Source organism: Oryctolagus cuniculus, chromosome 11, assembly GCF_051225735.1.
Source record: "Oryctolagus cuniculus isolate XC-2025 breed Fujian yellow rabbit chromosome 11, ASM5122573v1, whole genome shotgun sequence".
NCBI lineage: Eukaryota > Metazoa > Chordata > Mammalia > Lagomorpha > Leporidae > Oryctolagus > Oryctolagus cuniculus.
In genome coordinates, this window is record NC_142877.1 from 35,372,833 (window position 1) to 35,398,328 (window position 25,496).

Below are 25,496 nucleotides of genomic sequence, written 5' to 3' on the forward strand. Positions count from 1 at the left end.
CCAATGGTTTTAGGAGTGGCATTAACCATGTGGTGAGGGGATTCCATAGGGAGGAAGAGAGGAGAGACTCTTTGGACTCTAGGGCAGACTGTTTAATATATGTGGCAATTTGTTGGAGCTTTTTAACAATTTGCTCTACCTAACCCAATTAACATAATAATCATTATTAGAGGACATGAGAAAGGTGCTGTCTAAACCATGAGCAAGTTTTCCCATTGAGAGGCAAGTGGAAATTGACAGAAGGGGCTTGATAATAGTTAGGTGGACTTTAAAGCCTTGCCAGTTATGAGGCCCAAACCTATCTATCTCTTCACGTGGGGTACATCATAAGGGAAGTGTGACGTCTTTAGGGAAGGCACCCTGTTGAATTTCATTACCTAGCTGGCCTGGGAGGAGAGCTGGCCAGGTAAAGGCAAGTGGCATCTCTAACAGGAAATTTACAGCTCTGGCTGCAAAGTTGCTGACCCTACTTGGCCGACCCCTCAGCAGCAGTGGTCACTTTGGAAGCTGGGCAGAGTGAAGGGCTTTTCAGCTTGGAGCCAGCAAGGTCTGTGGCTCTGACCTGGAAGTCCTTTGACTCCAGAGCAGTTCCATTTCCAGTGACCCAACTCTTGGCTGGCAGAGCTGCCAGGGCTCTTCATAAGCTGATTTGGCTTTCCACACCAAAAACCAATGCATTGGACTGGCCTGTTGGGTCTTCTTGATGGCAGATCACTGTGTAAAGCAGTCATTAATTGGCCTGCCACCTATCTCTACATTGCTTCTGCTACCTATCCTTCTCTTCTTCCTGGTTTTTGTTAAAGCAGACCAGGGGAAACCTATATATGTAATTTTTATTAAGGAATTATATAGCAACAGGAGACACATCCAATATCATGATTTCATTCTGATATTAATGATGCATGAGAAGAATCCTTAAATATCACACCATCTACCCTATTGCAAACACCTCAGTGAGAGTTACCCAAAATAAAAATGGTTAAATAACAAACTGTCTCAAGAAAAGGCATAATGATGATGCAATCTATTTCTAAAATTTATCTGTTCAGATTCTTGTACTTATTTTTTAATTTTTCATCCCCTGCTTCCTTCCTCCTTCCCTTCCCTTCCTTCCATGATATAAGAATGCATTCTGTCATTTGGCCAGGTGATAAATCATGGAATAGATTTGCCTTGTTACCAAATCAAGCTCCTAACCCCATGAAGAAAGGCCTTGTTGAGCACTACTGGCAAGGGGAAGGCTAAGAAGACCCTGTCTTTGCTTTTATTGGTGGTTGAGGGGATGAGCCCAAGCTCTTTGGGGTTTTCTTTGTACTTCTTTGACTCTGGACCATTTGTCCCCTTTTCTTCCTCCTCCTGGCCTTAGATCCTTGCAAATTCTCCAGTGCTAAGAAGCTGGCTACACGTAGGTGCTTCTAAATCAGAATTTCTCTACCTCGGCACTAGTGACAGAGTGCCCCAGCTGGTTCTTTGTGGCAGGTGCTGGCCCATGCGCTGGAAGCTGTTTAGCAGCACTCCTGAAGTCTACCACTAGATGCCAGTTGTGACAGCACTAAATGTTTCCAGATGTTGGACATGGGGAAAAGAGAGGCAAAATCGCCCGCTACATAAGAATCTCAAATCACCACTCCAGAACCTCAGTGATGTAGCCCTTCCTCTTTAACATCATGATTTGGGGTAAACCATACTGTCACACTTCACCAACAGGTGCTGGTCGTGGAACATAGTGTGTTTAGCCTGACGATCCCTTCATTTGAGGAATTTGGGGTGGGGAACAAGTTTCCTTTAGAGGTCTAATGCTCAAGGCACAGTTAATCAGGCAGCACATAGCAAAAATAATTTAGCTTTTTTCTCACCAAAGAAAATTCTGTAGTTCCCTGTTTGTTGATTTAGGGACAGACACCAGAAAACTTTATTTCCCAAGCGTAATTATCAACTTCTTGTCATATTAAAGTAGAGGTAACGAGGGAAGGATAGAAGCAGGCAAATGATGGGTGAATAGAAATGAGGAAAAGCAGAAATTGATTTGGAAAGAAGGAAAAGGAATCCACGGAGGGGGAAATAGGCTGAAGGAAGAAACCATGGAAGATGTTGAATGTTTGAGAAGTCATTGCCTGCTGCTCAACTAGTGACAGGATTCACATTTCAAAATGTCTCATTCATTCTGCACCATATCTTAAAGGGATTAGCAGGTTTAGCAGTGTCGGTTGATAGTTCTTCAGTTGCTCTCACTAGCAGATCTGCAGAGACTCCTATCTAAATATTTTCAGATCACAGAGTGGCATTTGCTGGGGTGAGGAAGGTCCTGATATTTGATATGAAAGAAAAGTGGGAAAAAACAAAGGGATGCCAGGATCTGCCTCCTTCTAATTTGTAAGGAAAAACAAGATCGTTTTCTACTTCCTTATTTATTTTAAGCTCTAAAGGTAAGGGTTTTACTTAAAGCAAGGAATAATTACTATGTTGTTCAGAGTATATGGAGCCCCCAAATTTAAATAATGTCTTCTCAACCTAGTGAGTCTCAGCCTAGCTGGGATATAAGAACCAAGTAGGAAACTTTTCAAATAGACTAATGACCAAACCCCATCCAAGAGAGTAATTTAATCGATGTAGAATTTGAACATAACTATCTTTATAAAACTCCCCAAGTGATTCTAATGTGCTTCCATGCTTGCGAATGCCTGCTGCAGGTCAGTGTTTCTCAGGGTGCACCCATAGCAACAGCATCCGCATCACCTGGATGTCTGCTAGAAATGCAAACTCTCAGCCCGCCCCAGGTCTAAGATCTGAGCCTTAGCAATCCGTGTTCTTAAAAGCCTCCTGCCTGGTGATTCTGATGCACTGTCAGGCTGGAGAATCACTGTTCCAGGTGGTGGGAAGTGATGCTTAGAAGACACAGAACACTGGGACTCCAAAGTGTAGTAGTGGATGTTGGAAATACTACTCTGAGGTCAATGCCGTGGCCTTCAGAGTCCACCTTCCAAAGAGTGGGATACCTGGGAGATGTAACTTTCCACCAAGTGCCTTTATAGGGCTTAATTGCTCAAGTGTAGGCAGCAGCTGATACTGAGTTGTCCCTCCTACTCGTTTCTGCTAAGCTTTCAACCTCCTCTCAATATTCTTAATTAATGATCTTCAGCTTCTCAAACCATTTCATCAGTGGTCTCCTGTCCCAGCACGTTTCCCCTTTGAGTGTTCCTTGAAGAGGGTGTTATTCCCAGCACTCAATTAGAAAAGAAAAGTAGAGGTGGCTCTATAAACCAGTCCTGTGACCAATTAGCCACCTCCCTTTATTCCTCTTTGTAGTTCTCTAAAACTGGGTCAGAGAAGGAAAAACTTGGCCCTCACCAGTAGACCTCACTTGTGTTTATCTAACGTACGTCTGTCTCATTTGGTATTTCAATTTCCTGTCCTAGGCATGAATTGGTTGAAAATTCCCTTTGAACTCTTGTTCATTTTGTAGAAACTTTCTCAGTGATGAAAATAGTGACAAAATTGTTTCCTAAACTCTTAGAAGCAAAGCAGAGAGAAAAAATTGGGGACCAGACTTTCAGATTCATTCTCAGCAAAACCAAGCATTTATTATACAGAAACTTCAATACTAATTTGAAGAATTCCACTTGCATTTGTGTTCTGACTTGATAAAAGAGGATCAGGGTGAAAGGTGAAGGGAAACTTCAATCCCTTAATCCTCTGTCAGTAAGTTTGGCTTTCTTCATTTTCTGTTGACTAGGAAAACATCTGTAAGTGAAATAGTCCTATTGGATCAGCCTTCCTTGGTAAAGTTCATAGAAATTTCCCAGGTTAGTCCCTGTCATTCCCTCACATGCACTTCCGAAGGGTCTTCTGGAGTTCCCTACGGGATGGGAATCCCCTTGCCTCACCAGGCACTTCCTACTGTGGCGTTCCCAATGTTGTTTGCTCTCTGTGGTTTTTGTCTGTTACTGAAATAATACATTTCTGGCCCGGGAGCCACTTTAGGGAAGTATCAACACTTCCCTGGATAGTGGCCACCAGCTACATGTAGCCATTGAAGTTAATAAGTTAATTGCTAATTAGTCCATATAAGTTATAAATCCATTAGTCCATATAAATTAATTTAAATAAAATCCAAATTTGCACTAGCCTCATTTCAGACATTGAGCAGTCATGTGTGGTTCAAGGCTGAAGTATTGACATTACAGACACAGCACATCTCCATCATCACAGGAAGTTATTGAACCAGCAGTCAGTTTTGTCACCCTTGGCATTTGAGATTCTGAGACTGGGAATGGTGTCATTATTTATTAACTACTAACTTGTAGTTAGTGCCTATTTGATAACTGTTTTATCTTGAATTTAATTATAATAGTATCTCTGTAAGGGCAGGCATTATTGCCCCCATTTTACAGATTAGAGGACTGAGACTCAGAGAGTCTGAGAAACTTACCCAGTCGGTATAGCCTGTGAAAGGAGCACCTAGTGTCTAGATACATACATACGTGATCCCAAAGGCCATGCTTTGTATGTTAAAGCATCTCTTAGAAGACAGTCCCCTGATTCTTGAGGTCCGTAACCTAACATCTTTAGGAGTTTAAAAACAAACAAAAATCATCAACAGCAAGTGATGGTTCAATGAACGAAGCAGTCATCCTATCACTTATTCTGGTCCTCTGCTCTTAAAGCAACCTAAAATGAAATTAACTGTTGGTCACAGCATTTTTCTGCCCACTTACAGAACTTACTCTTAATTAAGAGCACTCCTGTGTTTGAGCTGTTAGCTTCTTGAGCCAAAAGTTGGCGCTTATACATATCCTTGCTTCTGGTTAGATTGCTCTCATATCTCTGAGTTACAGAGACCCAATTTTAGATTCCCTCACCCTTCCCCTAGTACTCAGCTGTCCGTTCTGTGTAGCATTACTTTCCTATTTTGTACACATGTCCAGTGTATTTCCATCATGATGTTGCTAAACATGCAGGGTCAAGGAAAAAGGTCTTCACATCTCCCACCGTGGTAATGCTTAGCCTTTAATGGCTCCTGTGGTCATGGCTGGTCAACTGGGTATATAGCCATCTATCTGCTCTTTTGTCCACTCCTGTTTTTCTGTTTTCATGAGAATTCATTTGTTAATTCATAAACACATTTTGTTAATATTTATTGAGCTCCTGCTATGTGCCAGACTCTTTTCAAAGTATAGTTGTTGAGGTTTGCTAATATATTCTATGTGGAATATGGGAGAAGGAAAGACAGCAAAAATGACTCCAGTGTTTTTGTCCTGAACGACTAGAAGACTAGAATTGCCATTTGCCGAGTCAGCTCACCAAAACTGGGGAGGCAGAGAGCAGGCTTGAAAATTTCAAACATCAGTTTCAGAATACTTAAAAAAAATTGTGGGAAAATAAAATTAAAGGTAAGTTTATTTTGGCACAAAAAAATTGAAATTCATAAAGTTTTTTTTTACATATTTCTATGAACTTTTTGAAGACTGCTCATGTACATGGATTTCAAAAATTTTTTGCACCACAAAAAATAATTCCATTTTAATTCCATTTTCCATGAACTTTTTGAAGTCTGTGCATAGTCTTTTTTTTAAAAAAAGATTTATTTATTTATTTGAAAGTCAGAGTTAACACAGAGAGGAGAGGCAGAGAGAGAGAGAGAAAGAGAGAGTGAGTCTTCCATCCGCTAGTTCACTTCCCAATTGGCTGCCTCAGCCGGAGCTGCACCAATAGAAGCCAGGAGCTTCTTCTGGTTTCCTGCATGGGTGCAGGGGCCCAAGGACTTGGGCTGTCTTCTACTGCTATCCCAGGCCATAGCAGAGAGCTGAATCGGAAGAGGAACAGCCGGGTCTTGAACCGGCGACCATATGGGATGCCGGCGCTTCAGGCCAGGGCGTTAACCCACTGCACCACAGCACCGGCCTCCATAGTCTGGTTTTGAACAGAAGTTGTAGGTATCTATGGAACATCCAAGTGGAAATGCAGAGTAGGCAGTCAGAGATGTGGAACCATGTTCAAGCTATAGCAAAAACATTAGGCTAAACATTAAGTTCCACAGGTGAACTGCCCAGTGTCTGAATCTTGAGACTGATGTGAGCATAGATGGAGGCAGGGAGAGGTCTAAGGACTGCATCCTGGGTTCTCCAACATTTAGAGGTCTGTGTGGCAGGGACACACCAGCAGGGGAGACCGAGAAAGGGCAGCCAGTGGGGAGGGAGGAGAACCAGGGGGAGAGAACGAACAAACCATTTTTTAAGATAGTGCTGAGAAGCATCAGGCCGCAGAAAGAGCACTGTAACTTTGACTTGAGCTGTTTTGGTGGAGTGAGGTGAACACACGTGAAACATGTGGCTGAACATCATGTGAAACTGACCCCTGGCTGAGGGTCACACGTGCTTTGGCAGCTACCTTTCACTGGTCGTGGCAGTCCAGGAACCTTGTCAGAGAAGAAAATGAGATTAATTTTTCATAATGGAGATTTTCTTCTCCATCCCCTCTAATCTCTGTCATGGATGAACTTCTGGCTTTCTCACCTCTTTGAAAAGTGCTATGCGTTTTGCCCCGGTAAGTTGTTAATGCAGTTCCTGTGTGTGCGCGTGCACACACACACACACACACACACAGCCCGTGTGGAGCTGTACTGCAGCATCCATCCTCTTCTTGCTCTGGGATGGAAACCCCTGGGCCCAGCGATGGGAACTCATGAAAGCATTTAAGAATTTAAGTTGTAGAATCTCCCTGACGTTTTTGAGTTCACCAGCACCACCCTTTCCATTTCTGGCCTTTCCTCTCATTTTCTTTGTAAGGCTCTCTTGGTCCAGCAGGTAAATCTCTTTCACTATGGGTGTCTATGCTAACCCAGGGGTCAGTGATTAGGATGTCCCACCAGCTGTTATTTTACCTGTGGGTCTCAGTCCTGGATGCATATCAATTTACTTGGGAAGCTTTTATTTTTCTTTTCAGAGAAAATAATAATTTACACCAAGGGAGTGGTCTTTTTATAATGGTGATAAAATCGCCATGTTCTCGTGCATTTTAGAATTGAACCATATTCTGGTGAGTTGTTACCTTGTGTTGTACTACCTGGTAAAACCTCATCGGATATCTTTTTCCTTCCTTTCTATTGTAACCTTTAAAAACCATCCTGATTATACAGAGAATGCTATGAGCAGGCTGCAGGGATACATAGGGACCTACTGTGTTGGTTTTTAAACTCACACATGCACCAGAATCACCTGGAGGAGTCGCTGAAACACAGGCTACCTGTCTCCATCCCTGTAATTTCTGATTGGGTAGGTTTTAATGGGACCCACAATTTGCAGATCGAACTAGCTCCAGGAGATGCTGCTGCTGGTACGTTGAGACTCCAGTGGATAAATGCCCTTGAGATTGTGCATACAGAGAGCTTTTCTAAGCCAGCAGAACAAGATGTTAAGTGTGGTTGAGGACAGAAACATGTCTGCTACTTGCTTTAGTCCTCTTTGGGGCTCCGGTAACCCTGGGCCCTGTGGATGAGGAAACTCCTCCTGTGCAATCAGCACCAGGGAGTTTTGCATTCTGAGATTGTGTTTTTGTTTTGCAGCCACACACCTGCATTCTTTTTGACTCCTGTAAAGGATACATATAGCTTGGTCTTAGGCCGGTCAAAATCGGCACCCAATTTAGAAGAGCAATTGTAACCCTGGTATCAAGAGTTCTTACATTATTTTAATAGCTCAGAAAAAATTAGATGACCACTGGAGAGAGCAGAGTGCCTGCCTGCCGGAGCTCTCTCTGGCAAGTCTTTTGTTATACTCCTGTTAGGAAGTTAGGTCAGAGGATTCCAGAGGGAAAAATACAACATGAGAGATTCTTTACATTATTTTCCATCTAACCAAATAAATAGAATTCCCTCTAAGCATCCGGATTCCAAAATGTTCATCAAGGACTCTGGTCCCAGCCAAGGAGAGAGAGAGTTCATGCCACCTGGCTTTCGTCCTCCCTTCTCATTTCAAGAAATCGCCCCAAGGATGGCCACCCTTGAGAACAGTCCACCAATCTCCACACTGATGGCTCGGGAGTCTTTACAGGGTTTTTTGTTTTGTTTTGTTTTCCTTTTCTTTGACTCACACATAATTTACCATAAATTCCTCTAATTCTTGAGTTGAACAATGTTGTATTTCTGTCAAGATTCTTCAGAGATATAAAAATATACCTTCTGTCACGTTAATTTTTAGAGAGTTTAAATTAAAACCCACATACCAAAGCTGCCTGCTCACACATGTCAGATAAAGTTGTGGACAAAATTTGTGGGGACCGAAACCCCTATTGTTTACCAAACCCCTTTTTCGGATTACAAGTGCCGTAGTTGATCCTGAACATGCTCCTAACAGCCTGTGTGTTGCTAAGGATGGATGAGGCTTGTTTTCTAGTTTCCTCTCAAGTCAGGTCCCCATCGACAATGAGCGTGTAATAATTTCCATCAAGTTATCTTTTCGTGGTCTCTGTTGAAGTGTGAAAGGGGAAAGTTGGTATTTTTACCTTGTAATCTGATGTGATTAAAAACCATCTGCTCCTCTTCTGAGAAGCAGTGTGTGGCCAGAGTAAACTGTGCCAAAGAATTATGAGGCATTTATTAGCTCTTAGTAGGAATGGGTGGAAGCCTCTGCCCTACCTATTTGTAAATCTTAGGAACTGACAAATAAGAGTTCATTTAAAATGCCTTGGAATTCGAGGCAAATTCTACTTTGGAGGAGGAAAAAACACAGAAGTAACCAGTATTTCACGTTAGGCCCTTTGTATGGCTGGGACTTGCAGAGGCCTCATGTCTATGCTTTCTCAACCCTCAAAACAACTCCAGGAAACACTTGTTATTTTCCCCATGTACCCAGAGAGACACAGGGCTGGGGTTTGATATCAGGTCTGTCCTACCCCAAGCCATTGTGTTCCTCATTGCCACAAGTGCTCTGTGCATGCTGTGGGCCAGTCAGCTGAGCAAAGGGACCTATAGGTTCCATTTGAGAGGATAACTTCCTGGACGTCAGTAGGAAAAATGTCTGAAGACTTGAAGTCAGTTCTAATTTTTCAAAGGAACCTGCTGATAGCCTGTTCTTAACTGCAGCCTTCACATGGTGATGGATTTTAGAGTCTGGAATTCAGCCTTGAATTATCCCCAGTGGCTTGAGCTAAATGTAAGCGTCCCTTCTTGGTAGCACGTTGGTTGGCCATTGCTTTCTTCCCAGCATCACTTTCCTTCCCTGCCCAAGTCCAACCCTGGGGGGCAGGGGACTACTCCGTCAGCGCTGTCCGTGAACACCAAAACTCCTTAATAGACCAGAGACAATTTGCTGAAGAACCTCCCTCTCTTACTCTGTTTGTTTCCTCCTTTTAGAAGCTGTCACCAAATCCATTAGCTCTGTTTTTCCCTCCTCTTTTTTTCTCATTCCTTTGTGATTTGCTCTTTATCTTTACAGCATGTCCCCAATCCTGGTTATAAGTCTGTTGTAAAAAACAACTGGAGAGTTGTCCATCTCTGACTTGGGGTTGGAAGTCCACAACAGACACCAAACATTTCAGAGAGGCCCCCTCCTCTGCCCAACTCCTGTGCACATTGAACGGTTCACACTCTTGCATGCAAGCTCTTCAGCCAGAAAAACACAAGCTCAAAGAACCAGTCACCCATTTGAAACCAAGGACATTCCCTCTGAAGGGCCTGGATTCCTATCGTCAATCAGTATTTCATCCTTGCCTCTTGTTCCACCTGATCGATTGGCTGGTGAGAAAAATCTCCATTTGGCTTGGAGCAGCAGGAATCACTGCCCATCTGTGGGGTATCAAGTCTGTGCACACAGGAGACAACATTAGTTGTAAACCGTGAACATGATTCTGATGTAGCTCTTGTTCTGAAGACAGGGAGCAGGTGAGAGAGAAGTAGCCCCTTCTAAAGAGAACAGGGCTGCTGCCTGAGTAATTTCTAGCACTCATCTATCATTCTCCATGAGCATTTGTGTGCCAGACCCAGGGGTAGGCATTGTGAGCCAAGAGGTAGTAGAAGGCTGCTCCTCGCTGCAGGACACCCCGTGGGAGAGGGAGATCTGTGGTTAGGTGTTTATAGCTTGGGAAAAGTCCTGCAACAGAAGCCAGAACAAAGTGCTGCAGCATTGCCAAAGAGCTTCATTCTGCCTGATGGTGTCAGGGAACGCTTTGGGGAAGAACTTGGTGGTTGCTAAGATCTTTCCCTCGCCTAAGTCCACTGAAGCTCTCCATCTCCCATGGCTTGAACCATGATTTCTAATCATGTGACTGGCATTTTCTGTCCTTGGTTACCAAGAGTAAACTCAAACCCACAGAGGTCAACACACAGGAAACATGCTGTCCCACTCTCTATTCTAATTCACCAAAAACGATGGTGGATTTGACCACGGTGTTTGAACAGCCCGGACTGGAGGGCAGTACGAGGTACCAGACTCATTGTGGCTTTTCGGTAACTTTTACAGAAGGACAGACATTATGTGTGCAGATAGAATCCAAGCAAATGGTTGCAAGCCAAAGCAACCACGGAATTGGATCTTAAAGTGGAAGGTGCCTTGAAGGAGATGAAGATGGGTTCACTCTTTTTATATGAGGGAGCAGACACCCAGAAAAGGGAAGTAGTATAATGCCTCCTGAATTAGGGTGTGGTCAGAAAAGATTCACATTCTTTGGACTTCCTGTGCCAGACCATTCCCCATTTGTCATCAAAGGGCTTTCTCCAGGCCGCCTCTATGCTGTGGTCTCAAATGCAGATTGTGTCTAATTCTGTTACTAAGATTATGGAGTGCTGCTTGTACCTGGCCTGACAAGTACTCCCAGGTTGGCAAGCTACCACACCAAACAAAACCCTGCATGATTTTCTAAAAGAGAGAGTGCTCTTAAGTTTCTCAGTGTTTCTAGAACACTGAGTGCCGATAGTTTGTGCCTCTCTGTGTTGTCATGAGCATTAAATACAAAACGACACAGAAAGGACTTGATGCAGTATCTGGCACACAGTAAGTTCTCAATGAGCCTTAACCATTGTTATTGCCAACTTGTTTGCCATTAGTAAGTTTTCACAAGTGGACCAAGGACATAGTGTGTTCCAACAGAAGAACTCTGTTTTTTTCTCCCATCTCCTAACCTGCTTGCTAGGTTCTTGTGTGTGCCATCTGGTAGGTATGCTGTTTCCCTTTCTTGACTATAAACTGCAAGCTTGGATTTTTTTCAAGTATTTTACACCAGGGAGAAGTCAGAGGGGGTAAAATTGCCCACAAGTTTGCAGTGACTTTTCCTCAGCTTTTAACTCTGCACAGGGAATCGTAGTGTCGGGAGGCCTCTCTTCCTACCCTTTTCATTCCACCCCCTTCCACCTGAGTCACACTGTCCTTGTCCTCTGCTGCATTCTTTTCTCACCCTTCTCATCCTGCCTTTCCCCCCACCATCCCTCCCATCCCTATCTCCTGTGGTGGGGCTCACACTGCCTCGCTGCCCTGCTGTTCCAGCGTGGGACCCCACAGTGGCAGTGTCCGGCTCCCAGCCCTCACTTCCTCTGCTCACGCATGGAGTCCAGCTGCCCAAGGAAGGGGGCTGAGTGGCCCCATTCAGCATCCTTGGTTCAGTCACCAGACGTTAGGGGTGGGGTCTTGTAGGGCAACCATATCTGCCATTGCTCACCCTAGAGGGACTCTGAGTAAAGGGGAGGGGTTGCAAGCTCAGCCACTTTCCATGTGCCCTACATGGGGCTGAAGGGAGTGTGTCCCGAGTGGCCCTCCCCAGCGTGAAAATGCCCTCAAAGGAATGGCTGAAGGAGGGGCTTGGGATCTCATGGTTCATGGTTTGGTTGCTGGGTCTGTTACTCACTGTGTAACCCTGCACTGGTCATCTTCGCCAGCTCTGCTGCTTGTTTGAGGAATGTGAGTAATATAGTTGGGCTCTCATGTAAGCTAGTGGCGAGCAGTAAACCGAAGAGTGTGGGTAAAACTGGCATGGGCACTCTGCAGATGGTACTAAATATTTTAAACTGTGGCATTTCTTAAAAAGTCATGGGACTTTAAAATTTCACACTCTAATATATATGCAGTTTGTTCTAATATGAAAATATGAAAACATTTAATGTTTTTCCTAAAACCTCTTAGTAAAATCAAAATTCCAGGAAGAAATTGCCATTTTTTTATGATGATCTTCAAGGAAAGATTCAGTTATTCTCACCACTGATTACTCCTCCTCTGATGGTCTCTGATTGACATTCATTTTTTATATTGACAATTAGGAAAGTTGGAGTTAAATGTGGCAAAGACTTAGGACTATGATGGGAAATTGTTAGCAGACCGAACACTGGCTTTGTTTTATATTTTCCTTTGTGATTTTCTGACCCAATTCTCCCATTTTTAACCTCCCTGTTGCTGGGAGCTGCCTGAAGTCCTTAAGGCCAGGTGGGTGTGAACTGACCGTGACGGTTTCTGCTGCCTCCTCACAGCAGACCTGTCCTTATGCACTGCCTCCGGACAGCCGCACAGGTGCAGTGGCAACGGCGCACACACCTTGGGCCTCACCCTTGCCTTCCTCCCCTCGCATCCAACAGCCACACCCTCCTGCTTCCGCCTCTGCGTATCCCTCAAATCTGCCCCTTCTCCACCCCGGGACCACCTGCCACCGTCTCTCCCTTGGGTCCTAGTGGTGACTTTGAACTTGTCTGCCTGACTCTGGTGACCTCCTGCCTTCAGCCCGTGCTCCACACTCCTACATGAGAGTGTCCTTCAGCCCACCAGTGCCCCAGGGCCCTTCCGTGGCCCTCCTGCCCTGTTTGCCTTATCTGCTGGTCTTGCCCTGTCTTGCCACATTCTGAGACGCTCCTCTGCCCCCGCAGTATGCGGTGGACTCAGGCCTCTTTCTCTGCATCAGTGCTCTTTGTTTTTTCCGTCTCCACTGCGTGTGCTGTTCCTTAGGCCCTCACCACGTGAGCCATCGTCTCTTCCCTGACCGCCCTCAGGCATCGCTCCCACTCTGCTACTTCTGGTCCTTGGCTCTGCGCCGTGGTCACACACGCTCCAGTGCCTCGTTGCTGCCTCTCCCTCTTGCAGGGCCTGGCCCTGTGCCCCTCTGAAACTCAGCAGGTGTTTAATGAATGAATAAATGAGGTAGTGAGTGAATGTGGGAACCCTTCCACTTCTCTCTTGAGTTCTCACCCCGCTCCAGAGATGCCTTTGTGTGTGACATGTCGACATCCTAACCTTTATTATATTCTTAATGTAAAATTGGAAGACAGGGTCACCAACCTCTGAAGTGTTGGAAGCAGTGCACAATAAGTTGTAGCCCTGGGATTCTTAAGAAAGAGGTGGGGCAACTCACCAGCAAGCTTCACTGGCAGTGCGTTTGTGGTGAGGTAATCCTAGGATCCTTGCATTCTCGTTTTTTACCATTTGAAAAATGACTGGTTGTCATTGGTGATGACCTAGTTGCTGCCACTCCAGAATAAGGAGAGAGGAAGTGTTCCACAGCGCTCCAGTGCCCTGGACTGAATAGGAGTGGTCCTAGAGCCCTCGCTTTGCAGATAAGGCTGTGACATGCTCAGAACTCGGGGCTGACTGGTTCTGTCATTTTCTCATTCATCCTTTCTTCATTTCCTTACGTGTTAGCATTTACTCTGAGCTGCTGGTGTGATCAGAGCTACTCAGGGCTTTTCCTCAGGGCTGCTGCTATGTGCAGAGGTGTGGACTCTGTCTGCTGCAGACCTAGTGGTCTAGCAGGGCAGGGCCCCCACAAGGACTCAATTTATTGATTTAATGCAGAAATCAGTTGGGCATATGAAGAACTTGTTTGCTCCAGAGAGGGGAGAGAGAGAAAACATTCAGAAAAGCTCACAGAGATGGCTACTGCTTCACCAGGCTTCAAGGATGCACAAGAATTGTCCCTGTGTGGGAACAGGGAGAGGTACATTCCAAGTGAAGGGTCAAGGATTCTCACGTGTACTGAAGAGCCATGGGAGGCAGTGGGAAGGTGAAGCTCCATGGGAGACTTTGAGTGTGGTGCCTTGAGCTGCAGCAGGAATGGATTTATATTGCTGATCCGATTTGTTGTTTAGAGATTGCCCTGGTAGTGCATTGAGGGCTCACTGGGACATGAGCAGACTGGCTTTAATATTCCCTGTGGGAGATGATAGGAGAAGCAGTGCGAGAGAGAGATGGACAGGATGTGGGACCAATCCTGGAGGGTTAGGTAAAGGGAAGAGTTAGAGGTGACTCACAGGTTTTTGGCCAAAACCTATGAGTGGAGACGGGGGTAGAAGCTGACCCAGACCTTGGCCTGTTGATTCACCTCCCAATGTGAGGGAAGTGAGGCTGTTTTAGTAGCTTCTAGGCTGTTAAAGGGGTAAGTTGGCCTCTATAAAGTGACCAGCTCAAAGGTTTCTTGGGTAGAAAAAAAGAATGACCAGCTCTGTGATGGCCTGAGAAAGAAGTGGTGTTTCCGTGTTGCTCCTGTGAGAAGCCAGCTTACTCCTGTGAGAGCAAGTCAGGGGCTGCAACGTGGCGTAGAGGTTAAGCTGCAGCCTGCAGTGCTGGCATCGCATATGGCACCGGTTCAAGTCCTGGCTGCTCTGCTTCCCATCCAGCTCCCTACTAGTGTGCCTGGGAAAGCAGAGGAAGATGGCCCAGGTCTATATCCATGTGGGCGACCTGGAAGAAGCTCCTGGCCTCTAGCTTCGGCCTGGCCCTGCCCTGGCCATTGTGGCCGTTTGGGGATTGAACCAGCTGATGAAAGATGTGTCTGTCTTTCTCTCTGTAACTCTGACTTTCAAATAAATAACTAAATCTTTAAAAAAGAGTAGAAGTCACCTCCTGATTAAGGAGGAGGAGACAGGGAGACTGTGCTGCCTGCGGTGGTAAGAAGCTGGTATTTTGTTGTTTGTTTGTTTTCTACTTGTGTTTACTTCTGGGAGAAAAGAAGCAAAGCATAGCAGGGGACTCTCCAAAGACAGACCTCTGATTCGTGTGCAAGTTTGAGAGGGTTCTTTGCTAGAAATCTCAGAACTGAGCCCTGTAGAGGAAGAGACCAGTGGAGAGAGGATGACCTTCCCAGCCGTGGAATAGTGCAGAAACCCCGGGAAAGTTTGATTCCAGAGTCAGATTCATTGATTTATTTTTTTAAAAAGACCTTCTAGGGGCCAGTGTTGTGTCATAGCGAGTAAAGCCACTGCCTGTGACATCAGAATCCTTTATGGGTGCTGGTAAGTTTCCTAGCTCAGATCCCTGGAAAAACAGCAGAAGATAGCCCAGGTGCTTGGATCCCTACCACCCATGTGGGAGACCCTGATGAAGCTCCTGGCTTGGCTCTGGCTCAGTGTTGGCCATTGTGACCATCTGGGTAGTGAACTGACAGATGGAAGATCTCTCTTTCTCTCTGCCCACCCTCCTCACCTCTCTGTAACTCTTTCAAATAAATAAATACATCATAAAAAAGACATTCTAATCAGTCTGTTTATGATCAGACCTAGACCAGAGTATTTGTGATCAAAGTCACGAAATAGTAAGAAAAATACTAAATTGGCTCTTATATGTTTTTAAATTTTTAAGAATAAACACCCTTTTATTTTTTCCATGAGTTTAAAAATATTTATTTTTATCCACTTGAAAGGCAAAAAGACAGAGTAACAGAGACAGACATTGAGGGAGAAAGAAATCATTGATGTGTTGGTTCATTCCCTAAATGCCCACAACAGCTAGGGCTGGGTCAGGCCAACACCAGGACCCAGAACTCAATCTGGCTCTACCATCTGGGTGGCAGGCACCTAAGTACCAAAGCTGTCACCTGCTACCTTGCAGAAAGCTGAAATTGGAAGCAGAGGTGAGACTCGAACTCAGGCACTCTGATAGGGGATGCAAGGATCCCATGTGTGGTCTTAAGGACTGCACCAAACTCCTGCCTCTGGGTCTCGAATAGTATCCGTTCAGGCTGTTCAGGCATCACCATGTTTTTTAATTATTTTAAGAATCAGTTTTGCTAATGAAGGTGTAGCAGAGAACTTGGTTTAGACCAAAGAGTAAGCATAGAGAGTAGCAATAGGAATCCCCAGAAAAAGAGCATGAGGTACCTACCATTGGTTTGGAAGGGATTTTATTCTAGAATTCCTGAACTTCAATGGGCCTATTATAAAGTTCAGTGGATTGTTGAACTTGGATGGTTAAACAAAATTTAAACCTTTATTTTTGCCAAGTCATAACTGATATGAGAAAATTGCAGAGAAAATCCCTTTTATGAATGTAGGGTTGAAAATGTGTGTTAGCAATAGTGTTCACCACTAGAAATTACAGCTCTTTGCACATTGTAGTTGTTGCGGATACCTGAAAATATCATTGATACTCATCACTGCTTTGGATTTATAATAGTCTCGGGATCCAGCACCATGTGGCGTGATCCAGTGATTTAATAAATGAGTAAATACATTATTATTATATCATAGACTTATTTTTTTTACAACTTGATAACTAAACTTCAGTTTAGTTAATTTTCTTTTGAATGTGTTGTCTTTTACGCATTTGACAACATTCTGAGCAAGTTTTATCAGCTTCACAACTAAAGAGGTCCATGGCACACAGAAGGTTAATATCCCTTGGCTTGTACCTTGTCGTTGTGGCATGCAGCCTCCACCTGGTGGCAGCATACACCTTACAGGTTGACTCTATAGTCAACAGTTGAGAAGAAACTTACTTAAAAATAATAGTATACTTGAGTGTGGTTTTTAAATACTTTTGACCACAACCCACAGTAAGAAGTAGGTTTTCCATCATAACCCAGTACCCACATCCTTACATTTCACAAAGCAGATCTTGACCTTACCTTGTGACATATCAATATTTTTTATTGCATTGTAGTATTCTCTTTCATTAAAATGAAATGCTAGTTGCAACATACTAAGCTGCTGTTTAGTGGGTCAGGGTGCACTATTTGACATCATGGGAGAATATCAGCAAACTTCATTTTGGTCTCCCACAAAAAAGCCACACTCGTCAACAATACTTGTCAATGAATATGGATGTATAATCTGCACCATTTATAAATTATTTAGGGGTGGGCACTTGGCTTAGAGAGTTAGACACCTACATTCCTTATCAGGGTGCCTAGGCTCAAGTCATAGTCCCATTCCTGATTCCAGCTTCCTGCTAATGTACAACCTAAGAGGTAGAAAGTGATGGCTCAGTCAGCTGTGTCCCTGCCACTCATGGGCAACCTGGATTGGGTTTCTAGTTTCCAGCTTCAGCTTGGTCCAGCACCAGTCATTGTCAGCATTTGGGGTATAAATCAGCAAATGAGAGTGCACGTTCCTTCTTCCTCTCTCCCCCCTCCCTTTCCTTCCCTCCCCCAAACTTTCAAATCAATAAAAATATTACAAATATTTTCATGTTACCATTTGTATACACTAATAGGAACTGATCTTAGCTCTATGTCAAAGACGCCACATCAAGAAATAGAATATTCCCATCACCACGCATTTTCTTTGTGCTGGTTCTAAGCCAGTGCCTCCCTGGGCAGTCACTGTTCTGATTTCTTTCACCGTACATTGGTTTTACCTTTTTAGAATTTCACTTAAGTGGAATTGTCCACTATGTCTTCTTTTCTTCTGACGTCTTTTTCTCAATGTAATATTCTTGAGATGCATGCATGTTGCGTGTACCAGTAGGTTGGTGAGTAGCATTCCACTGCATGACCAAACTAGAATTGCTGTGTTTTCCTAACATACCACATTTGGTTAGTCCCCTGTCAGTAGGCTTTTGAGTTGTCTTTGGTATTAGTTGTTATGAATAAAACTTACACAACCATTTGTATGTGCATCTTTGTGTGCATACATACTTTAGATTTCTTAGGTAAATACCTTGGGTGCAATTGTTAGTGCAATCTGTAAATAAATACTGTGTTTAACTATAGGAAACTGGCAAACTGTTTGTCAAAGTGGTTAAACCATTTTACGTTTCTGTCAGCACTGTGTGTGAGTTTGTCTTTGCCAACATGTGGTGGTGTGTCATTCTTTGACATTTTAATCATTCTGCTGAGTTGTATCTCTTAGTGGTTTTAATTTGCCTTTGCCTGTTGACTGATGATGATGAATACTTTTTTTCACGTGCTTCTTGGCTACTCATTTATCCTGTTTATTTAAGCCTGTGTTATTTATTTTGTAATATCCATTTGTAGGAGTTCTTTATATGTTGTGCATACCAGTCCTTTATGTCAAATATATGTCTTTGAATACATTTTTCCCATTCTGTGGCATATGTATTCATGGTGTTTTATGATGAACAGAATTTTGAATTTTGACAGTGTCTAATTTTATTATTTTTCTTCCATAGTGAGTGCTTTCTGACTCCTAAGAAATCTTTTCCTACTCCACACGTCAGGCAGGTTGTTTTGGGTTTTGTATTTGAGTCTATGTCCATCTCAAATCCTTTTTTTTTTTTTCTTTATTAGTTTACAAAGCAAAATTTGTGAGGTAGTAATACAGAGTTCCCATTTACCCCTCACTCAGGCTTCCTTCAGTATCAGACTCTCATATAGCATATTTCTCCCAATTACTGAACCACACCCAGCTTCCCCTGTTTTTCCCCATCACAGATTCTGTGTATTGTCTGCAATGTGTCAAGTTTCCTTTTCTCTCCATATTAATAACTGATGTTCTAACACCATTTGTTGAAACTACGTTTTTTTCCTCTGAATTATAGCACAGAATTTTTTAAGCAGTTTTTCTACCAGAGGAACCCAAAAGTGACTCTTCCTGTGGGCTGTGAACTGAACCTTCCAATCCCTTAGACCATCTTCAACCTATGGGCTTGGTCATCAGTTCCTTCTCAGATTGGTTTATCTGTGTCTTGTGACTATCAGAAATTACTCATAAGGTGTGGGGACTTATAAAGCTACAAGGTTTTACAGGGTCCATGGCTATGCTGCCAAATAAGTAGCCACATGTGGCTATTTAAATTAAATTAAAAATTTAGATTCTCAAAGTAGCCACACTTCAAGCACTCAGTTGCCAGATTCAGCTAATGGCCATGTTATGGAACACAGCAAATATAGAATATTTCCACTTTTTGTAAAGTGTTGCACAGTGCTGACCTGTAGAATAAGAACAGAGATGGGCTTTGTTCTGCTTCATAGCTTTTTTTCAAAAACATTTATTTTATTTGAAAGAGAGCGAGAGATCCCCAATTTACCCAAATGCCTACAACAGCCAGAGCTGGCCAAGGCTGAAGTCAGGAGCCCAAAACTAATCTACGTCTCCCATGTTGGTGGCAGGGACCCGAGTACTTGAGCCATCACGTGCTGCCTCCCAGGGTTTGCATTACAGGAGGTGGGAGTTAGAAGCAGAGTTGGTATGCAAACTGCACTAGGAGACGCAAATGTCCCAAGCAGCATCTTTACTGCTGCAGCAGAGCCTGCCCTTTATTGCGTGTTCTAATGGAGCCTTAGCTTAGATAACTAACGCCGAGCATCTACCACCTTCTCCTTGACGCTTTCTCATTCTTTCTGGCTTTATTTCTGTTCCAAGATGTCTGTCCCAGCCAGTCTTATTGTCTGTCTAAAAAAAGTGCTATAGCTTCTATCTGTTCTTTTCCTGCTTAGAGGAAAGAATTCCCCTGGCACAGGATCATTCTTCTCTGGAGCCTACTCAGTACTGACCTACTTAGCTTCCCTCGGTGTTTGATAATCCTCCAACTGCCACCGGGATGTCTGGGCATCCCCTTTCAAGGTGTGGCACCAAGATACACATTTTTGTTTTGTTCTGTCTTGATGAACCTTGCGTGTCTCCTTAGTGTTTCTACTTCAGGCTTTAAACTTAGGAAAAGTAGAGAGTTATGACCTGTAGCCCTGTCCCATAGTAAGGTTTCTGTGCAGTAGTGAACTTTGCTGCCATTGCATCATGAGCAACCACATAGGAATTTGGGAGATTTTCTCTCATTGTTTGCCGGGCGTGAGCTGCACCGACACTCACTCTGCCATTTCTGTCTTTCAGTGCGGGAATTTTGCTGTCCTGGTGGATCTTCATATATCCCCGCAAGATCCAAACAAAGATACCAGCTGGTTTTCCGAACAGAAGAAGGAGGTACGACAGAACTTTTCACTATTTAATGCAAGTGGCTGCTAATGAGACAAGAAACTTAGTTCTTCCCAGCTTTCATTTCCATTAGCGGGAAAAGTCGCAGATGTGTGTCATCCTTGACCAACAGCTGTATTCCCAGTGACAGACACAGATACACACTCCTTTCCACTTTAGAAACTGACCATGCGTACATTGCATTTCCAGAATGACTATAAAAATAAACTATATTAATATGTAATATATGGAGAAGAAACTGGCCATAGTGGCAAAAAAACCAACAAACACTACCTCACTAGCTTTCCCGTGATCATTGTTCTCAGGCAGCTTCTGGAAATCGCTAGCAGCTGTCCCTCCCTCCACCCACCCGAAGGTAGTATCACCATTGTTCTGTTATTATTATCAGATGATATTTATATAATGTACTTATTGTTAGAATGCTGTCATTATTTTGCAAAGATACCTGAGAAATGGAAGGCCCAGGTTCAGGTGAAGACCTGGGGTCCTTTCTGTAGCAAGCCTACATCTCCTGCTGCCACTCACCTTTACCCAGTGCCAAGCTTTAGCATGCCCCATGATTCAAATCGGTTCATGCATTTCCCCAAAGTGACTAACATTCGCCTGAAGGGACCTCACCCAAAAGGCCTCTGACTCGACTTAGAACAGCAGTGTTGTCAAACCTCCTATTCCAGGCCCAGAATTTCCTTTCTTCTCTCCCAGCTTTCCCATCTCGGCCTTAAGCCTTTTGTGTTGATATTTAGTCTTTAAAATAAAGCTATGGATGTGTGAATCACCCCCGAGCCAAAGCATGAAGCTCCATTGTTTTAGGGGTGCCACCTGCAGCAGGGTGACTCTGCTTAGCACCCACTGCAGGGCAGCAGGGAGTGACTTAGCAAAGGTGCACACGCACCGCAGGACCTGCTGCCAGAGGCGGGTTGTGCCAGCAAGCTGAGCATTCCTGTCACGGCAAAGCAGACGACTGGCTGCTCCTGCCTCACGCCATTCCTTTAACGTGCACGTTCACTGACGGTAGCGTTGTCCTGGGATCGTTTGTGCGTGAGTCTAAGAAAGGAGAAAGGCGAGTTGAGGAAAAGATGGTACCCTCGCTCATGCGTGGTGTCTCAGTGCCTTTTTTTTTTTAAATCCTCAGATGATCCAGTGATTGGGATTTCACGAGCAGCCGATTTGATAGCATTTTAACAGTCATGTTAGATAGTGACTGTCTATTGAGTTCATTTTTAGAGAAAGAAACTAATTACATGGATTAAGCAAATATTTGTTTGCTTGGAGCCCAGCATGAGTAGCGTTTGACCCAAAAAGTCCAACTTAACACTGTTCATTTGTCCACTGGGGGGAGTGCACATACACCCCTACTAGCTGAGAGGTGTCACTTGCATCTCCGTCTGTCTCATTAATTTTAACTTGTTTTCTCGTCAGCCCTCCACGAGTAACTGGAAGGTTGCACTTTCTTGCATTTCTCTGGTTCTGAAGAGACTGCTTCACTACACGTGGTGTGGTCAGTTATCAGGGAACCTCGGCCACATTGCGCCTGGTCTACCTTTTGTTCGTCAAACCTGATTCACAAAAGGAAAAGCCCCAGAAACTATAGGGAGAAAGCATGTGTGTATGGGCCTTTGCTTTATTTTTGTCACACACTATTTTTAGTTCTAGCCTTATAGGGCATTTATGGCCAAATTCTAACAACCCCTGTTTCCATGTATGTCTTTCACATATTTTCTAGCTCAGTCATCATTGAACCCTGCATGTGAAGCGAAATTCTTTAATTGTTAAAATAACAGTATGAGGCAAGCCTGCCTCTCTGTTGGGTGAACAATGCCAAAACATGGACTGTAAATGGATATCTCTGTATTCCACAAGGCACTGCATCTTCGAGCTGCAAAGTGGAAAGCAGGAAAAGGGAGACTAGTATTTGTGTTTTATCTAGAAACTCACATTTGTGAAGTCAGTTGAGGGTTTTCTATACTGTTTGAGAAGTGCAGGTATTTGCATTAAAAGAAAAGCTTCACTATCACTGCCCTTCAGAGCAGCTGAAAACTTCTTCTTGTTTTAATTCTGGAAGATTCCGAGAGATCAGCCTGCGATGGCATCAGCAAGAAACCAGTGAAACAGGTTTGAGGTGACCTGGGCAGCTGAGAGCCTGCTTCAGAGTCTTTGGGAATCGACCCGGGATTATCAGTCCGTACCAATTGTTTCTGCATTTAAATTAAGAAAATTAGATTTATGTTATGATCCCCCCCCTTTCCTATATTAGATTACATTTTCCTGGTAGTACAGGGAACACTACACAGAGTATCTTCCCATTCTGTGGTTGAGCTTTTAAATTTTTGTTTTCCTTTTTATAAATAACCAATATATAAAACTTGACATTTCCAGAATTTTGCTGGTAATATGGCATGTTTAAATTGAATTAAAACTACATTTCTGTGGTCTAATGAGGGTTAATCTACTTTATAGAAGTAGAAGATGATTATTTTTATTAATAATAGATAAATATGGTGCACTCTTTAACAAAAGCAAATGGACATTCACAGTGTCATCAGCAAGCGTGGGGAAGAAAGTCAGATCACTGATGCCCAGTCCTCTGTTTAATTCAGGGCTCACTACTGTGCTTCACTAGAGTTGTAAACCTGAGGTCAGAAACTAATAAATGATGGTATTTAGATTAAGAAATTTATATTTTTAAAAGATTTATTTATTTATTTGAAAGAACTAACAGAGAGAGAGGGAGGAACATAAAGAGAGATCTTCCATCTGCTGATTCACTCCCCAGATGCCAGCAACAGCCAGGGCTGGCCCAGGCCGAAGCCAAGAGCCAGGAGTTTCATCCATGTCTCCCACATGGGTGGCAGAGGTCCTAATACTTAGGCCATCTTCCACTGCCTTTCCCAGGCCACTAACAGAGAGCTGGATCAGAAGCGGAGCAGCTGGGACATGAACCAGCTCCCAAGTAGGATGCTGGCTTCCCAGGCGGCAGCTTTACCTGCTACACCACAATGCCAGCCCCAGATTAAACTAAGGTTGAAGGGCTAGCACTGTGGCTTAGTGGGTGAAGCCGCTGTCTGTGGCACCAGCATTCTATTTGGGTGCCAGTTCAAGTCTGGGCTGTTCCACTTCTGATACAGCTCCCTGCTAATGCCCCTGGCAGGGCAGCGGAAGGTGGCTCAAGCACTTGAGCCCCTGCCCCCATGTGGAAGACCCAGAGGAAGTTCATGGTTCCCGGCTTTGGATTGGGCCAGCTCCGGCCATTGTAGCCATTTGGGAAGTGAAACAGCATCTGGAAGACCTCTCTCTCCCTGTCTCTCTCCCTCTCTAACTTCTCCTTTCAAATAAATAATATTAAAAAAAATAAACTGAGGTTAAAAATGTGAAATTTATATATCAAAATCACCTTTCCCAGCTCCTCTTGGACATATTGGAAGATCTTGCAGCACTGGGTCTGCACACCTGACAGCAGTGGTTGGGCTGTGACCGTCCGTGGGCCCCCAGACCATCTGCACGGACAGTGAACCAATGGGCCCCTTCTCCTGGCCCCTTTCCTTGTGTGCAGCCCCTTGTATAGCTGGGCGTGTCTGGGGTGTTCATTCCCCCAGGCCCTTGCTGCCAGCCAGCATGGACTCTACTTGGCTTCTTTTCTTTTTTGTCACAATACAATAAGTGATTGATATTTACCCAGAAACATTCTTCGCCTTGCTGATTTTTATCACTTCATCACCCTGATTTGTACCTTGAAGTGTTTCTGTCATCTTTTCAACGATGTGAAACTGAGGCAGCAAGAAAGGAAATGAATTTTCCAGTTTGCAGAGTGGGCCAGCATCCTGGCTTCCCATAAATCTCAGCAGCAAATTTAAAACCGCGGTGTTATCCAAAAGCACACATCACATTCCTTCCAGCCTTCATAGCTAAATTAAAAAGCAAACACAATGAAATGTCCAGTGTTGACTTTTTCATATGTACTGTGTTAATTTTTTTGCATTGCATTAAATCAGAAGGTTATATCCAATTTTTGTGTTTGCTTTAGGAAGTGTGTTTACTGTTAAAAGAAACCATTGATTCAAGAGTTAAGGAATACTTGGAAGTTCGTAAACAACACAAGCCATCAAGTCCTGAATTCACAAGATCCAATCCTTTGTCCTTAAAAGGTAGGCACAGAGCACTTTGATTATGGACACAGAAAATAAAATTTCTGCTTTGTAGAGATGGCAGTTGTGTTGGACTTGTCGTGTTAGTATAGTGATACATTTAAAAAATATGTTGTAATGAAAATACTTTGTTTGAGTAAAGAAAATTAACTAGAAAGCCCCTAAGGGCTTTTAATGGTAGGCAAAATAAATAAAAATAGCAAATAAAACATTCCTAAGGAAACTGAATTCTTTAAAAGAATTTTTTTTTGACATGTAGTCTCACAAGTGGGTTTATATTAATACCGACTTAAATTGATTTGGTGCCTTAGACTTTTAAAAAATGTTTTCATGTATGTCACCCTAATTCAAAGTTTTTCAAATGAGGTCAGTCTTATCCCCGTGGGACATTGGATAATGTCCACAGCAGTTTCAGTTGTCTTAACTGGCGAGAGATGGAGCAGTACTAGGGAACCTCCTCTCAAGACAAAATGATCAGGCTCCAAACTTGAAGGGCAGCAAGGCTGAGATATCCATCCTGTTTTCTAGTAACACGTGTGGTGACAGCTTTTAGGTATAGGCGAAGATGCTGGGAGTCTGCAGAATTATATGCTGCCCAAAAAAACATCTTCTAAAGGACGGAGATGATCCTGTTCATTCAGTATCTTCGCCTCCCACGACCCCTGCTCTGAACTTAACCCAGGGCCAGCTTTAGTGACATGTTGAACGAAGTCAGGTGCTGAATCGCAGAACCTGAACTCAGACCTGACTCTTCTGACTCCCAGCTCGGTATTCTTTCTACTCTGTCAAGGTTGGGTTTTCTATTTTTTGGAATTTTCATAGCACTATTCGTTGTACACACACAGTCACCCCAGTTAATTCTCAGAAGCTGGTAGCTAGACTGCTGTGAACCAGACAACAGCAGTGCAACACCTCTTCAAGAAAAACACTATGCACCCCTTCGATGGCATCCTGGATCCGGTGTTCACCCTGGTGTAGGTGAGGCAGGCAGATTACTGTTACCCAAACTGAAAGCCTGAACAAAAGGAATTTTCAGTCCGAACAGTGTTGTATTAGGTGATGTTTTCTGTTTCGTCTCCGTAATATTATATAAATCTTGAGGAAAACCATAGGAATGTGCACACTTTGTACGCCCGCAGACCTGGCTTGTCTTGCTTTCTGTTACGAGAGGAAAAGTAAGAGCCGGCACCCGCGTCCCAGAGTGCTAGGGGCTCTAGTGGGCCTGCTCGGTAGCCGTTCTCCACCCACCCTTCAGGGTCCTCTTCACTGCTGAGGGCAGGAAG

The 25,496-nt window shown here is 43.8% G+C and overlaps 1 protein-coding gene across 17 annotated transcripts in view; it reads left to right on the forward strand.

Annotated features, from left to right (window-relative positions):
• The window catches only part of SLX4IP (SLX4 interacting protein), a 262,836-nt gene that overhangs the window by 173,319 nt on the left and 64,021 nt on the right, over window positions 1-25,496 (forward strand). For 12 of the 17 annotated variants that reach the window (XM_089307313.1, XM_089307320.1, XM_089307319.1 and 9 more), the window contains 2 exons: window positions 19,970-20,059; window positions 24,093-24,213. In XM_089307313.1, the coding sequence (XP_089163439.1) occupies window positions 19,970-20,059; window positions 24,093-24,213 (211 nt within the window). The remainder of the gene's footprint in view (window positions 1-19,969; window positions 20,060-24,092; window positions 24,214-25,496) is intronic. The other 5 variants (XR_016215932.1, XM_089307317.1, XM_089307326.1 and 2 more) reach the window with 1 other exon arrangement.